Genomic DNA, 17,811 nt, shown 5'->3' with positions numbered 1-17,811 from the left:
GCATGCTCTTTCTTTTTATGCTGTGTTTGGTTGCGTTGAATTGGGCTCGGAATCAGCCAATCTGGAATTTGGGACCTGTTTCCACCGTTTGGTTAGGCCTTAGAATTGGAGCCTGGAAACTGAGGGCGAATTCCACGCACCGGTTCGGCCCGTGTAAACTTCGCTCGAAACTTTCCGAGGTCAGACCCTCGGAAACCCGTGGAATCGAAGCAGCCTCTTCCTCCCGCGAGCAGAGCGAGCAAGCGAGATTCGCCCGTCGCCACCTTCCTCCCGACGCGAGCAGCCGGAACGGCGGAGCCCCGACGGTGGCACGCAGGTTCGGTCCCCTCCTCTTCTCCCTTTCCTCGCTTCCCCCTCTTCTTCCCTCTGCGTCGCCTCCCCTGGCCGCCCCTCTCCCGGCGCGTCCGCCGCCGATAAGGCACCGCTCGCCGACCTCTCCCGGCGCGGCCGCCGCCGATAAGGCACCGCTCGCCGACCTCTCCCTGTGGGAGCTCCAAGTCGTGGCCATCTGCTTCACGCCATCACCTGCGGCTAGATCGAGTGCCTCGTGGGCGCCGGCGGCGATGTCTCCGGCGGCGGAGATGGACTGTGCGCGCTGTAGATTTCGTCGGGGACATGCTCAGGAGGGGCAGCGTTGGGCGCGGGAGCGGACTACGACGGCGAGCATGAAGGCCCCGTCGGGACCTCGCCTGGAAGACAATGGAATTTAACTGCCCATATATTTTATAGGAATGATTTATTGTCTGTGCTAAATAATATATTTTCCCAAGTGTACACATGTTTATATGGTCCAAACTCAACAGAACACCAAATTCCATGGTTTATGCATCCAAACAGGATTTGGAATTGGGTTCATCCTTTGATTCCAACATAAAATTCCGAGTACATCCAAACAACCGAATTCGAATTCGAAGCCAATTCATTTCTATCTTGGATTTGGAATCTGAAAGTCCAATTCAATTCCATAGAGAATTCTATGCATCCAAACACAGCATTAGGGAAATGCTAACAATCGTCCGGGGGAACGACGCCTCACGATCCCCCGCCTCCTTTGCACGCCGCGTGTCCAACCAAGCGCCCACGCGTAGAGAAAGCGTTGGAGGGCCCACCTTATCGTTTGCTGCTGTCTTCCCCACGAGCGTCTCCTCAGAAAAAATCTATGAACTAGTCACCATCCCCGCGCCTCCCTCACGGACCTCCTCTCTTCTCGCGTACCTCCGGCCGCCGGCGCTGGAGCCTCAGCTACTGAGCCATCCAGCATCTCGGCGCCCTCCTCCACGCGCCACTCCCAGCGGAGCCATGCACCGGCAGCGCCGCCTCTTGGCCAAGCATGGCTGCAGTCCGGACGACGACGCGATCCGCCTCCTCGAGTTCTGGGTCGACGCGATCCTAGAGGCCCCCCTACCCCCGGAGTCCGCCGCGACCCCCCGCTGCTACAAGCAGCCGCCCCCGTTTCTACAAGCAGCCGCCCCCGTTGCTACAAGCAGCCGCCCCCGTTGCTACAAGCAGCCGCCAGCTCTGCTACAACCAGCGGCCGGCTCTGCTACAGATGGCCGCCGGTTCTGCGACAACCTGCCGCCGACTCTTCTACCACCGGGCTCGAGCTCCTTTTCCACCACCGTTGCTGCAATCAAGAGGAGCACGCATGGTCGGCGCGTGCTGCTGCAGACAGGCATCTTGCTCCCCCGGTAATCGCCGGTCAGCCATACGGCGGGACCAAGGGAGTGGGGGCTTGCTACACACGACGGTTGGGTCTGCTACACATGGCGGCGGGGTCTGCTACAGACGATGGCCGGGTCTGCTACACACGGCGGCAAGTTCTGCTACCAACAACAGGTTCTGCTACCGACGACTCCCGCGCCTGCTACACACGGCGGCCCGCATTGCTCCCTACGACGGCCAGCGATGCTACCGACAATGGTGGTGCTCCGACGGCGATGCTGCGACCCGCCACCGACAGTACTACGAGCGGGCGTCGAAGCTCCGGCGACGGGCGAGGCTCACGACGGAGTGACTGTCAGCTTTCGAGCTCAACTAAAACGACAATGGAGATGATCAGAGAGAGAGACGAGTGGTTTGGTGCTGTGTAAACCTTACAGCTTTTCTGTTCTTCCTCTTCCTCCTTTTATTCTCACGATTACAGGGTTTAACTGAAAATCCTAAAAACTAGGACACGAGCAGAGACACGACGCTGCCATCCCAACGTCCTCCACTCGTCCCCTATTTCAGCACCATGATCGCATCAACGTGCCATCCCACGTTTGATCAGGGCGCCGATCTTATCTTGCTAAGGAAAGTAAAGACTGAGTCGCAGCTTAGTTCCTACCAACGGAAAGAAATCAAACTATGCCTAACTGACGAAACTGAAGAAACAAGGCAGCTGTTAACTGACAATCTCCCCCTTAATCAGCTGCCGAGGTTGATGATCCCCAGCTTCGCGCGCAGCTCCTGGAACTTAGGCCTTGGTAGAGCCTTGGTCATGATGTCTGCGAGCTGCTCGCTGGTGTGAACATACTCCACGACGATGCTTCCCTTCTGCACACACTGACGGATGAAGTGATATCGTGTGTCAATGTGCTTGGTCCTGTCATGGAATACAGGGTTCTTGCACAGCTGGATCGCCGACTGATTGTCGATGAAGAGAGTAGCCGAGCCACCAGTTCCGTGCAGATCACCGATCATCCGCTGTAACCAAATGCCTTGGCACGCAGCAGACGATGCAGAAATGTACTCAGCTTCGCAGGACGAGAGCGCGACCACCTTCTGCTTCTGAGATTGCCAGTAGATCGCGCTGCCTCCGAGGAAGAACACCATGCCAGACGTGCTCTTCCTGTTGTCCATGTCTCCGGCGTGATCAGCGTCGCTGAATCCGATCAGCCGAGGCTCCCCCGTGCTCCGGCCATATCTGCACCCAAAATGTAGAGTGCCTGCTATGTATCTGATCACATGTTTCACCGCCGCCCAGTGTTCTGTCGTTGGCGCCTCCATGAACTCTGTCGACGAAGCCGACGGCGTACGTGATGTCTGGCCTCATGTGGACAAGGTATCGCAGGCTCCCCACTATGCTGCGGTAGAGGGTGACGTCGACCGGCGGGTTTGAGCTTTGCTTGCTCAGTTTGAGGCGAGGCTCCATTGGCACGTGCACGGGGTTGCAGTCCGACAGCCCAGCCTTCTCGACCAGCTTGGCCGCATACGCGGCTTGCTTGAGCGTGATCCCCATGGGGCTCTGCTGTACCTCGATGCCGAGGTAGTACCACAGCAGCCCAAGATCACTCATGGAGAACTTGGCCTTCATCTGCTCCTTGAAGTTGTCGATCGTTGTCGTGCTTGAGCCTGTGACGATGAGATCGTCGACGTAGACCCCAAGCAGGAGACGATCACCGCCGGTGCAGCGCATGTACACCGCGTGCTCCGATGGGCTACGGCTGAAGCCAAGAGACAGGAGCGTGTCGTCGAGCTTTGCGTTCCACGCACGGGGAGCTTGGCGAAGACCGTACAACGCCTTGGACAGGCGCAGCACTTTCTCTTCCTCGCCGCCTCGCTCGAACCCTGGGGGCTGCGTGACGTAGACCTCCTCCTCCAGGTCTCCATTAAGGAACGCGGATTTGACGTCGAGATGGTGCACGTCCCATCCGGCGTGCGCGGCGATGGCGAGGAGAAGCCGCACAGAGTCGAGCCTCGCTACTGGAGCGAACACCTCGTCGAAATCGACGCCGGCGCGTTGCACGTAGCCCTTTGCGACGAGCCTGGCCTTGTGCTTGATCACCTCACCGGCGGCGTCCTTCTTGAGCTTGAAGACCCACTTGAGGCCGATCGGACGCTTGCCGGCAGGCAACGTGGTCAGCGTCCACGTTTTATTCTCCTCGATGGATGCCAGCTCGTCGGTCATCGCGGCGCGCCATGCCGCGTGAGGTTCCGCTTCCTGGAAGCTGGTTGGCTCCTCACCTGCAACGAGATACAGCTCACCAGTATCGTTGCTGTCGAGGCCATCGACGATGCTCTCCAGCGTACGGTAGCGGCGTGGCCCTTCCTCTCCAACCAGCTCCGAGTCTGGAGTGGCGCCGGCGGGAGGGGAGACATACCTCTCGGCGACTGACCCTTGCCCATCGCTGCCTTGGACAGGTGTTGTGTCCATGAAGGGCACGGACATGTTGGGAGTCGCTGCTGGCGTGCGCGTGGGCGTCGTGGGCGTCGTGGGCTCCTCGCGTGCAGCAGGTGCCCTTGTCACTCCCACCGGCGAGGCGAAATCGATGACGAATGAGCCTGGGTTTTCCACCGGCGTGTCCCAGTCCCAGCTCGCTCGTTCATCGAAGACCGCATCCCTGGAGATGTGGACGCGCTTGCCGATCGGGTCGTACACACGCCACGCCTTTGTCGCGCCATGCTCATACCCGATGAACACAGTGCGTAGACTGCGATCGTCGAGTTTCTTGAGCCCAGGTCGAGTGATCTTGATGTGGGCGATGCAACCGAAGGTGCGGAAGTGACCAACGGCTGGCTTCTGGCCATGCCAAGCCTCGTGCGGCGTCATGCCGCGGACGGACTTCGTCGGAGCGCAGTTCAGGAGGTGCACAGCCGTGGTGACTGCCTCCCCCCAAAACTCGTTCGGCATGTCCTTCGTCTTCAGGAGGCATCGTGCCGTCCCTACGACGGACTGGTTTCGCCTCTCCACGACGCCGTTTTGCTGCGGGGAGTGATACGTCTCCAACGTATCGATAATTTCTTATGTTCCATGCTACTTTATTGATGATACCTACATGTTTTATGCACATTATATGTCATATTTATGCATTTTCTGGAACTAACCTATTAACAAGATGCCGAAGTGCCAGTTCTTGTTTTCTGCTGTTTTTGGTTTCAGAAATCCTAGTAACGAAATATTCTCGGAATTGGACGAAATCAACGCCCAGGTTCCTATTTTGCCCGGAAGCATCCAGAACACCCGAGAACCGCTAGAGGAGGCCCCTGTGGGCCCCAGATGATAGGGTGGCGCGGCCTGGGCCCTGGCCGCGCCGCCCTATGGTGTGGTGGCCCCAGGCCCCCTCCGAGGCTGCCCTTTCGCCTATATAAAGCCCCTGCATCGAAAACCCTTACGGAGGAAGCCACGGTACGCGAAACCTTCCAGAGCCGCCGCCATCGCGAAGCCAAGATCCGGGGGACAGGAGTCTCCGTTCCGGCACCCTGCCGGACGGGGAAGTGCCCCGGAAGGCTTCTCCATCGACACCGCTGCCATCTCCACCGCCATCTTCATCACCGCTGCTTGCTCCCATGAGGAGGGAGTAGTTCTCCATCGAGGCTCGGGGCTGTACCGGTAGCTATGTGGTTAATCTCTCTCCTATGTACTTCAATACAATGATCTCATGAGCTGCCTTACATGATTGAGATTCATATGAGTTTTGTATCACTATTCATCTATGTGCTACTCTAGTGATGTTATTAAAGTACTTTATTCCTCCTCCACGTGTGTAAAGGTGACAGATGTGTGCACCGTGTGAGTACTTGGCGTAGGCTATGATTGTGATCTCTTGTAGATTGCGAAGTTAACTATTGCTATGATAATATTGATGTGATCTATTCCTCCTACATATGCATGAAGGTGACAAGTGCGCATGCTATGTTAGTACTTGGTTTAGTCTTTTGATCTATCTTACACTATAAGGTTACTTAAACATGAGCATTATTGTGGAGCTTGTTAACTCCGGCATTGAGGGTTCGTGTAATCCTACGCAATGTGTTCATCATCCAACAAGAGAGTGTAGAGTATGCATTTATCTATTCTGTTATGTGATCAAAGTTGAGAGTGTCCACTAGTGAAAGTCTATTCCCTAGGCCTTGTTCCTAAATATCGCTATCGCTGCTTGTTTACTTGTTTTATTGCGTTACTACTGCTGCGTTACTACTGCTTGTTTACTTCCTACAATATTACTACCATCAACTGCATGCCAGCAAGCACTTTTCTGGCGCCATACTACTGCTCATACTTATTCATACCACCTGTATTTCACTATCTCTTCGCCGAACTAGTGCACCTATTAGGTGTGTTGGGGACACAAGAGACTTCTTGCTTTGTGGTTGCGGGGTTGCATGAGAGGGATATCTTTGACCTCTTCCTCCCTGAGTTCGATAAACCTTGGGTGATCCACTTAAGGGAAACTTGCTGCTGTTCTACAAACCTCTGCTCTTGGAGGCCCAACACTGTCTACAAGAATAGAAGCACACGTAGACATCAAGCACTTTTACGGCGCCGTTGCCGGGGAGGGAAGGTAAACGGCACTCACACATTGGCAAGCCCGGCAACTAAGCACTTTTCCTCCCTCGTCAACTACGCGCCAAGCACTTTTCTGGCGCCGTTGCCGGGGAGGAAAGGTAAAAGGCACTCATACTCCGGTTCCAGGTAACAGTACTTTTCTGGCGCCATTGTGTGTGTGCTCGAAGCTATTTCCTTTAGACTCTGCAATTGCGACATTTGGTTTCTTGTTTACACTAGTTAGGCATAATGGACAACAATGACCTTTTTATTCTATTTCCTGATTTAAGACATGGATGGTTTGATGCAAAAATTAAAAAACCCATGGAACATATTAATATGAATGCTTTGAATACTATTGTTGCTAATGCTATGGAAAATTCTAAGCTTGGGGAAGCTGGCTTTGATGAGCATGATATTTTTAGTCCCCCAAGCATTGAGGAGAAAATTTACTTTGATGATACTTTGCCTCCCATTTATGATGATTATAATGATAGTAGTCTTTTGTTACCACCTGTTATGGAGGATAAATTTGATTATGATTACAATATACCTCCTATATTTGATAGCTACTTTGTTGAATTTGCTCCCACTACAATTAATAAGAATGACTATGCTTATGTTGGGAGTAGTAATTATTTTATGCATGAGACTCATGATAAGAATGCTTTATGTGATAGTTATATTGTTGAGTTTGCTCATGATGCTACTGAAAATTATTATGAGAGAGGAAAATATGGTTGTAAAAAATTTCATGTTACTAAAACACCTCTCTATGTGCTGAAATTTTTGAAGCTACACTTGTTTTATCTTCCTATGCTTGTTACTTTGCTCTTCATGAACTTGTTTATTTACAAGATTCCTATGCATAGGAAGCATGTTAGACTTAAATGTGTTTTGAATTTGCCTCTTGATGCTCTCTTTTGCTTCAACTTCTATTTCTTGCGAGTGCATCATTAAAACTGCTGAGCCCATCTTAATGGCTATAAAGAAAGAACTTCTTGGGAGATAACCCATGTGTTTATTTTACTACAGCAATTTTTGTTTTGTTGAGTCTTGGAAGTTGTTTACTACTGTAGCAACCTCTCCTTATCATGTGTTTGTGCCAAGTAAAGTTTCTATGTTAAAGTTGATGTTATATTTGGGATCGCTGTGCAGAAACAGCATTGCTGTCTGTCACGAATCTGGGCACAAGTCTCTGTAGAAAATTCGAAAAAATCTGCCAATTTACGAGCGTGATCCTCAGATATTTACGCAACTTTCATTAGTTTTGAGTTTTTCCATTTGAGCAAGTCTGGTGCCATTTTAAAATTCGTCTTTACGGACTGTTCTGTTTTTGACAGATTCTGCCTTTTATTTTGCATTGCCGCTTTTGTTAAGTTGAATGAGTTTCTTTGTTCCATTAACTTTCAGAAGTTTTGTGCAATGTCCAGAAGTGTTAAGAATGATTGTGTCACCTCTGAACATGTGAATTTTTGATTATGCACTAACCCTCTAATGAGTTTGCTTGAAGTTTGGTGTGAAGGAAGTTTTCAAGGGTCAAGAGAGGAGTATGATATACTATGATCAAGAGGAATGAAAGCTCTAAGCTTGGGGATGCCCCCATGGTTCATCCCTGCATATTTCAAGAAGACTCAAGCATCTAAGCTTGGGGATGCCCAAGGCATCCCCTTCTTCATCGACAAAGTATCAGGTTCCTTCTCTTGAAACTATATTTTTTTTCGGTCACATCTTATGTACTTTACTTGGAGCGTCTGTGTGTGCTTTTATTTTTGTTTTGTTATCTTCGTTCTCTGAATAAGTTCATCCTTGTGTGGGAGAGAGACACCCTCCGCTGGTTCGTATGAACACATGTGTTCTTAGCTCATAATATTCATGGCGAAGTTTCCTCTTCGTTAAATTGTTATATGGTTGGAATTGGAAAATGCTACATGTAGTAATTGGTAAAATGTCTTGGATAATGTGATACTTGGCAATTGTTGTGCTCATGTTTAAGCTCTTGCATCATATACTTTGCACCTATTAATGAAGAAATACATAGAGCTTGCTAAAATTTGGTTTGCATAATTGGTCTCTCTAAGGTCTAGATAATTTCTAGTATTGAGTTTTGAACAACAAGGAAGACGGTGTAGAGTCTTATAATGTTTACAATATGTCTTTTATGTAAGTTTTGCTGCACCGGTTCATCCTTGAGTTTGCTTCAAATAACCTTGCTAGCCTAAACCTTGTATCGAGAGGGAATACTTCTCATGCATCCAAAATCCTTGAGCCAACCACTATGCCATTTGTGTCCACCATACCTACCTACTACATGGTATTTCTCCGCCATTCCAAAGTAAATTGCTTGAGTGCTACCTTTAAACAATTCAAAAGTTATTACCTCTTATTTGTGTCAATGTTTTATAGCTCATGAGGAAGTATGTGGTGTTTATCTTTCAATCTTGTTGGGCAACTTTCACCAATGGACTAGTGGCTTCATCCGCTTATCCAATAATTTTGCAAAAAGAGCTGGCAATGGGATTCCCGAGTCCCAAATTAATTAACAAAAATAGACACTCCTCCATGGTATGTGATTGTTGGACGGCACCCGAAGGATTCGGTTAGCCATGGCTTGAGAAAGCAAAGGTGGGGAGGAGTGTCATCATAATAAAACTAAAATAAAAAGGCACTCCTTCATGGTATGAGATTGTTGGCGGGCACCCGAGGATTCGGTTAGCCATGGTTTGTGAAAGAAAGGTTGGAAGGAGTGCCACCCAAAAATAAAATAAAATGGGAGCCGCTCTTTGAAGGTTTGTCTGGCAAGGGGGTTAGAGTACCCGCTACCATTCGTTGACAACAACAAACACCTCTCAAAACTTTACTTTTATACTCTCTTGATGTTTTCAAAACCAAAGCTCTAGCACAAATATAGCAATCAATGCTTCCCTCTGCGAAGGGCCATTCTTTTACTTTTATTGTTGAGTCAGTTCACCTATTTCTCTCCATCTCAAGAAGCAAACACTTGTGTGAACTGTGCATTGATTCCTACATACTTGCATATTGCACTTATTATATTACTTTGCATTGACAACTATCCATGAGATATACATGTTACAAGTTGAAAGCAACCGCTGAAACTTAATCTTCCATTGTGTTGCTTCAATATCTCTACTTTGATTTATTGCTTTATGAGTTAACTCTTATGCAAGACTTATTGATGCTTGTCTTGAAGTACTATTCATGAAAAGTCTTTGCTTTATGATTCACTTGTTTACTCATGTCATTACCATTGTTTTGATCGCTGCATTCATTACATATGTTTACAATATGATCAAGTTTATGATGGCATGTCACTTCAGAAATTATCTTTGTTATCGTTTTACTCGCTCGGGACGAGCGAGAACTAAGCTTGGGGATGCTGATACGTCTCCAACGTATCGATAATTTCTTATGTTCCATGCTACTTTATTGATGATACCTACATGTTTTATGCACATTATATGTCATATTTATGCATTTTCTGGAACTAACCTATTAATAAGATGCCGAAGTGCCAGTTCCTGTTTTCTGCTGTTTTTGGTTTCAGAAATCCTAGTAACGAAATATTCTCGGAATTGGACGAAATCAACGCCCAGGTTCCTATTTTGCCCGGAAGCATCCAGAACACCCGAGAACCGCTAGAGGAGGCCCCTGTGGGCCCCAGATGATAGGGTGGCGCGGCCTGGGCCCTGGCCGCGCCAGCCTATGGTGTGGTGGCCCCAGGCCCCCTCCGAGGCTGCCCTTTCGCCTATATAAAGCCCCTGCATCGAAAACCCTTACGGAGGAAGCCACGGTACGCGAAAAGTTCCAGAGCCGCCGCCATCGCGAAGCCAAGATCTGGGGGACAGGAGTCTCTGTTCCGGCACCCTGCCGGACGGGGAAGTGCCCCCGGAAGGCTTCTCCATCGACACCGTTGCCATCTCCACCGCCATCTTCATCACCGCTGCTGCTCCCATGAGGAGGGAGTAGTTCTCCATCGAGGCTCGGGGCTGTACCGGTAGCTATGTGGTTAATCTCTCTCCTATGTACTTCAATACAATGATCTCATGAGCTGCCTTACATGATTGAGATTCATATGAGTTTTGTATCACTATTCATCTATGTGCTACTCTAGTGATGTTATTAAAGTACTTTATTCCTCCTCCACGTGTGTAAAGGTGACAGTGTGTGCACCGTGTGAGTACTTGGCGTAGGCTATGATTGTGATCTCTTGTAGATTGCGAAGTTAACTATTGCTATGATAATATTGATGTGATCTATTCCTCCTACATATGCATGAAGGTGACAGTGCGCATGCTATGTTAGTACTTGGTTTAGTCTTTTGATCTATCTTACACTATAAGGTTACTTAAACATGAGCATTATTGTGGAGCTTGTTAACTCCGGCATTGAGGGTTCGTGTAATCCTACGCAATGTGTTCATCATCCAACAAGAGAGTGTAGAGTATGCATTTATCTATTCTGTTATGTGATCAAAGTTGAGAGTGTCCACTAGTGAAAGTCTATTCCCTAGGCCTTGTTCCTAAATACTGCTATCGCTGCTTGTTTACTGTTTTACTGCGTTACTACTGCTGCGTTACTACTGCTTGTTTACTTCCTACAATATTACTACCATCAACTGCATGCCAGCAAGCACTTTTCTGGCGCCATACTACTGCTCATACTTATTCATACCACCTGTATTTCACTATCTCTTCGCCGAACTAGTGCACCTATTAGGTGTGTTGGGGACACAAGAGACTTCTTGCTTTGTGGTTGCGGGGTTGCATGAGAGGGATATCTTTGACCTCTTCCTCCCTGAGTTCGATAAACCTTGGGTGATCCACTTAAGGGAAACTTGCTGCTGTTCTACAAACCTCTGCTCTTGGAGGCCCAACACTGTCTACAAGAATAGAAGCACACGTAGACATCAGGGAGTACGGTGCCGTGAGGTGACGGCGCGTGCCATGATCTGCGCAGTACTCCGCGAACTCGGCGGAGGTGAATTCGCCGCCTCGATCCGTCCGGAGTACTCGAAGCTTTACCCGCGTCTCGACCTCGACGCCGGCCTGCCATCGCCTGATCTCCGCCGGGGCCTCGTCCTTGCTGCTCAGGAGTGCCAGCCACATGTACCGTGACTTGTCATCAACGAGGAGGAGGAAGTACCTTCGTTCTCCGTGTGTTGGTGGCGAGATCGGGCCGCAGAGGTCGCCATGGACCAGGTCCAGTCGCTCGGTAGCGCGGTATCGTGCCTCCGATGGGAACGGTGCACGACGCTGCTTGCCAATGAGGCAGCCGTCACACACTTCCTCGACGTGCTCAATGGTGGGCAGCCCGCGCACCATGCCTCCCTGCGCCAGCTTGCGCAGCGCGTCGAAGTTGAGGTGGCCGTAGCGCCCGTGCCACTTCCACGGATCCTCGCCGGCCGTGGTGGCCAAGCACACGGGGCGCATGATCTCCAGCTTGGTGGTGTAGAGACGATTGCCGCTCCATGGCACCTTGGTGATGAGCGTGTCGCGCGCATCTCGTACGACCATGAAGCCTCCTTTCACCAGCGCGGAGCACCCGATCTCATCGAGCTGCCCCACGGACACGATGGAGGTGCGCAGGCACGGGATGTAGTAGACGCGCGACAGCACACGGTGGTGGCCACCGTGGCCTGTGAAGACCACAGTGCCTCTGCCCATGATTTCCACCACGGACCCATCGCCGAAGCGCACCGTTCCCGTGACCTGGCGATCGAGCTCGGAGAAGACCGTGGCCATGCCGGTCATGTGATTTGATGCGCCAGTGTCCAAGTGCCACCTCGGGTCCAGGTCGCCGTCCTTGGTGTTGACGGTGCCCTTGGAGCGCTCCTCGTTGAGGTGGACGACCATGTCGCCCTCCTCCAGCGCGGCTTGCTCCGTTGGCACCACGAGTGCCATGAGGAGTGCAGGGTCGACATCCTCGGCGGCCTCAGCGACGTGTGCTTCGCCGTTGGCCTCATCGCGCTCCTTCTTGCGGCACTCACGGGCCCAGTGCCCCGCTTTGCCGCAGTAGCGGCAGTTGCCGTCGCGCCGTGGCCCGTTCTTGACGTTGCAGCCACGGGCGCCGTCCTTGCCACGATCGTCGTGCCCTTTTCCGCGCGGCTTCTTGCCGCCGCTTGAGCCGGCTCCTGGAGCGCCGCGCCCCGCGCGAGCTTGCCACTCCTCCTCAGTGAGGAGCAGCTTGGTGCCACCCTCTTCGTCGGCGTCCTGCTCGTACCGTTCCTCTGCCGCCTTGAACCGACCGACGATCTCCTTGATCGACGTGGTGTCCAGATCGACCAGGTTGTCGATGGACACAGCGAGCTGGGAGTAGCGCTTGGGGACGATCCGGAGCCACTTCTGCATCACCTTCCTGTCCGACACCGGATCTCCAAGCTCGCCAAGTCTGGCCGTCAGACCTGTCAGGCGCATGGCCAGATCGTCAATGGACTCACCGGATTTGTGTCGCAGCTGATCGTACTCCGATCGTAGGGTTTGGGCCTTGGCGTCGCGCACCCGATCCGATCCAGCGCGCAGCTTCCGGATCGCATCCTAGGTGGCCTGGGCGGTCTTGTGTTTCCTCAACACCGGCAGCAGCTCCGGCGGAACTGACTTGTAAATCAGCTCCACGGCGCCCCGGTCGTTGCGGTAGCCGTACTCGTCGTCGAGGTCCTCTGCGCCCTCGATGGCGCCCCACAGGCCGCGTGCCTGCAGGCTCACCTCCATGAGGAGGCTCCACTGCACGTAGTTCGAGCTTGTCAGCGGCGGTACGTTGGAAGGACCAGCCACGACCGGCGCGTAAGGCCGCACCACCGCCAGCTCGCGCCCCTTGGCGGCTGCGGTTGGGTTCCTGACCCTTGCGCGCGGCGACTTGCTGCCGTCGTCGTCCTTGCCAGACGTGGAGTCGCCTGGTGCCATCGCGGATGCAAAGCCCTAGGCTCTGATACCACTTGTCAGCTTTCGAGCTCAACTAAAACGACAATGGAGATGATCAGAGAGAGAGACGAGTGGTTTGGTGCTGTGTAAACCTTACAGCTTTTATGTTCTTCCTCTTCCTCCTTTTATTCTCACGATTACAGGGTTTAACTGAAAATCCTAAAAACTAGGACACGAGCAGAGACACGACGCTGCCATCCCAACGTCCTCCACTCGTCCCCTATTTCAGCGCCATGATCGCATCAACGTGCCATCCCACGTTTGATCAGGGCGCCGATCTTATCTTGCTAAGGAAAGTAAAGACTGAGTCGCAGCTTAGTTCCTACCAACGGAAAGAAATCAAACTATGCCTAACTGACGAAACTAAAGAAACAAGGCAGCTGTTAACTGATAGTGACGGGGTGGTGCTGCACTAATGAAGGCGATGATGGCGAGCGCAACCGCCGCTGCTGAGAGCCGCCACCACCGGTGCTGCGAGCAGGCATTGAATCTCGGCGACGTCTTCTCCGGCAACCGGTAGACGGTGCTCATGGAGGAGCCACGGTTGTGCTGCTGGATGCAAGGGGATGGTGGCGAGCGAGGAGGCCGGGATGGGATAGTGCCTGCCTTTTTTCCATGGAGAATATTTTTCTATTCGTTTGTGCGGTGGTATAGGTGGACACGTGTCAGATGCTGGAGGCGGGGGATGAGGCTTCAGATCCCCCGGGGGACGCTCAGCACGCCCCTTCTTTTTATCTCTTTCATGGTATGTGAAAATATTTGACGCGTGCAGTAATTAATGAGCAGAGTTGTGAATTTTCATGGTCTCAGCGAATTAGCCCTCTAGCCATATAATCCGAAACGGAGAGAGTAGGTGATGATACTCTTACACTATTTGACTGTAGAATGAATGAATGAATGAACCGCGGTAGCTTTAGTCAAATATTTTGAGACTATTATCACTGCACATTATATTCATCAACTATACCATCAAATCCTCATAGTATCTTGCAAATAAGTCACAGCTCTCTAACCATGTTCATCTTGCGCCACTGGTTATGGTCTGGACTCTCGAGTCAAGATCAAAGAGAAAGCTACAACAGTAGATTGAAAGTTTCCCGGTTTGCAGGGCTTTGAAAACTAACTTTCATTTTTCTGAAGATAGCGCCTAGGCGTGATGTGCCACTGCGGAGCTGTGAAGGTAGAGTGTCGCGGTTGCAGAAGAGTCTGTCCAAACTTTGGAGCTACTTGTCGAAGTATAACTTGCACCGTGATTAGCAGTAGTTAATTAAGCTGTTCCCAGCTATGGTTACATGAATAGCCTGAACTTGGACGTGGATCCTGAAAAAAGTGTAGCAAGTGGTTGCAGGATAAGAGTTTCTTACGTGCGCTAAACGGGCGTTTCACCGACACTCGGAGTAATAAAAGAACAGCGTGTTCGGAACCGTGCCCATTTGCACTAAACAAAAGTGACACCTTGAAAACAAAGCATCATGTTAGCTTGTTTCGGGTTGAGGCATCCATCAAGGCTGTTCAGGGCAAGAAGGAACGGGAATTCCAAAACTCTGTTTTTGCAACTTTTTTTATCAGCAATGAAATCGACATAAAATCATTGCATCGATGGCATGTATCCATTCTTAGCAGCAACAGTAACCAAATAATTGCTGAGAAGATATTTGGCAATGCACAATCCTGCATGTTTCATGCACAAGTTAATAAATTATCAGCTTGTCTGGTCTTCCAATACTCTAGTCATTGAGAGAAATGCTGAATATAACGACGCATGATGGCAACGAATGAGATCTGCAAGGACCCTGTTCACAGTGAGCTGTGCTGCTACAAAATCAAGACCAAGGAGCAACGACAGTGCTGCATCTATGCAGGTTCCTTGAAGCTTCTCATTCTGTTGTATTAATTTTTTTGTGGTATTAAACAATTAAAGCTTGATATTTTTTAGACAAACTGATTTATTTAATGCTGCTAAAAAGCCAGTAGCTCCATTAGCCAGGAGTCGTGTTTATAATCGCTCATTGGGACCGCAAATTTGACAAAACATTGAATTAACATTTCCATTCATAAATGTGTGCGGTTAACATCATAAATATTGAACCAAACGAAAACGCAAGTAAATTTGTCCCGAAATAATCAAGTAACACATTTGACAACGCTGCAATTTTTGTTATTGGAGCAGCCAACATCGTGAAAATGTTACTACCATATTCACAATAATTACTACTACAATTACAATTTTAATTGGTTGTGTGCACAATTATTTGAATTTGAACAAATCTACAGCCTACTATTGCCGGTACCGCAAGTTTGCAAAGTGCACATCCTTTAGAATGCCATTTTTTCCAATAAAGAATATATATTAATATCACGAAGATACTAATTACACTCAGCATCTGCAACAACGCAGTGCCCTAATAGCATTACGGGTATACATGGCCAAAAAAATGAAGACGAATTACATAAAAGAAAATTCTCGCTAGAGTAATCAATTTTCTGTAGCAGTACACCAAGAGAGCACTAGAAGTCCAACTTCTCCAATAGCGACACCTCCAAGAAGGAAATAATGCACACACACACACCATCATTATCCGATCATAGATCATAGGTTTTCTTCCTCGAGAAAGTCCTCGCTCACAAAACAATGCCTTCAACAAGATCATTGCCAAACACAACCTATTAAGGCAGACCTTGGATTTTCACTTTGCAAGGTAGGACTTTGAACTTCTCTTGTGTTGTCGCCCCCACTTGCCGATATCGTTGCTATGAGTCATGAAACGCCAAGCAAGTTCCTCATCGCCACAAAGACTCGAACCACCATTGCTAGTTATCAGAATCCTGACTTCCATGTCATTCTCTGCCTCTGACTTCACCATGAACCGTAAGACGTGTCCCGTGATGGTAACAGGCAACAGAACTTCGCCACGCTCCCTCTGAAACCAAACGAACAGAATAAAACATGGGTGCGCACGACCGAATTTCACCTGATCTAGCAATCTCCAAGCATGTCGCCCAGTGAAGTTCACAGGCGGAGCCTTCCGAAACTCGACACTCCGACCGAATCAATGATGGCACGAGAGAAACCCTAAGACCATCACCTTATTCGAGGTCTCGGATGTGACCGGATGGTGAGATCCGGCCTACTGTCGCCTGACTAACCGCCAACATTGCCACGCTGCCCAGCAACCGGCGCCGCAGACAAGACCGCGGTTGCCCGCCACCGAAGCCGAGGATCAACGCATCCACTCAAGGAGCGTTATCCCAAGGCAGTACCGCCGGCTTGGATGAGCCGCCATCCCCCAACAGATGCACATCGGTAGCTAGATCGGGGTTAGCGGGCTGCAAAGGCAAAGGCGATCTGAATCTTACGGTCTTACCGCAGCCAGACAAGTAGTTGGACGCTGCGTGCGAAAACTTTCAAACGACTGATCATATCGAATGAAGTAAGAACGTTCAAAAACAAAAGGCATATTTGCACTAGCATTTAGGTAGCTAGTCAGATATCAAGAATCATGTTTCAGTATTACAGACCATAAATTGGAATTCCAAGAGATAAGCCTGTTTTTCATATCTTTCATAATCCTTCCTTCTTCTATTTTCGAAATCTTTCATTTCTGATCGAGCAAACTCACAACAAGAATGCCAACACACAGCAGATCCATAAATGCACATCCTTGCCATTGCAGGACTTAGGAGCACCACTACACGAGGCCAAAACCGTCAGCAACATCTATCTGAAACTTCTGAACTACCCCTTGTACATACACACACACGCACAACAAAGAATTTGTCAAGCCTAGCTAGAAATTAACATCTATGGTAGGGTCAGAGAAGAACAGAGATGGATGAGCTAGTCATGGCAACAGAGGAGCATGACGACGCATCGCCGGATGATGTAAAGCCTGGCCTTGTGCTCCCTCATCATCCTGCTCAGCCCTCCTGCTGACCCCTTCTGCTTTCCATGGCTCTTCATCTTGTACATCTTGTCCATCCTGAACAGAGATGGTGATTGAGCTAAGTGACCAGGGAGGCTCTCTGCTGCTACTAAGTGGATCTGATTGCCTTTGATGTGGTTGGGGCGAAGAAGTGTCAAGCGGTTGCCATGCTTATATAGCAGGGAAATGGCAAGGACTACTCCCTCACATGATCCTCACATCTTTGCCAACTTGAGAGTATAAAAACCTGATGCGTTGGAGACATTGGGTAGAGAGAGATGGGGGCAAATGCCCCTTGTAGGAAGTGGGGAGCTGCCGCCAGCTCCACATGCACATGCAGCAGGTAGCATCTCGCTCAAGTTACATGCAACGGATTCCGATGACGCCCCAGGGGACAACCGCCTTCTGGACAACCAAAAAAGGCCACTCACTCCCGAGTCACCGAATCCATCAGGATGCCTAATTTTACCAGCTTTTGTCTAGTGTATATGTGTGCGTTTTTTTGGCATGTTCCTTCGAAAGGTGGTGAGAATAATTCTGTGAAGATGCACGAAAGTGGCTGGCTAGGCTAGGCGCCTTTCCTTGAGGAACTGTCCGGTCGGATCTTGGAATGTAATGTATACTCATGTTTATGTCCGGTCAGATCGACAAGTTACCCTATCCAAAGTTAGCAGATCTTGCAATACTGTAGCGCATGGTTTAT

At 50.0% G+C, this 17,811-nt stretch overlaps 1 protein-coding gene across 1 annotated transcript; it reads right to left on the bottom strand.

Moving 5' to 3' along the window:
• Nucleotides 1-16,764: 16,764 nt before the first annotated feature.
• On the bottom strand, nucleotides 16,765-17,226 carry LOC124705514 (small polypeptide DEVIL 4-like). The gene has a single exon (XM_047237221.1). It carries the CDS (start codon nucleotides 17,162-17,164, stop codon nucleotides 17,024-17,026), a length of 141 nt encoding a protein of 46 aa, XP_047093177.1. The 5' UTR covers nucleotides 17,165-17,226; the 3' UTR covers nucleotides 16,765-17,023.
• Between the last annotated feature and the right edge of the window lie 585 nt (nucleotides 17,227-17,811).

Source organism: Lolium rigidum, chromosome 4, assembly GCF_022539505.1.
Source record: "Lolium rigidum isolate FL_2022 chromosome 4, APGP_CSIRO_Lrig_0.1, whole genome shotgun sequence".
Lineage (NCBI taxonomy): Eukaryota > Viridiplantae > Streptophyta > Magnoliopsida > Poales > Poaceae > Lolium > Lolium rigidum.
This window is presented reverse-complemented; position numbering and strand designations above follow the sequence as displayed.

Coding starts and splice junctions, on each gene's coding strand:
- LOC124705514 (XM_047237221.1), bottom strand. CDS start 17,164: ATGGACAAGATGTACAAGATGAAGAGCCATGGAAAGCAGAAGGGGTCA.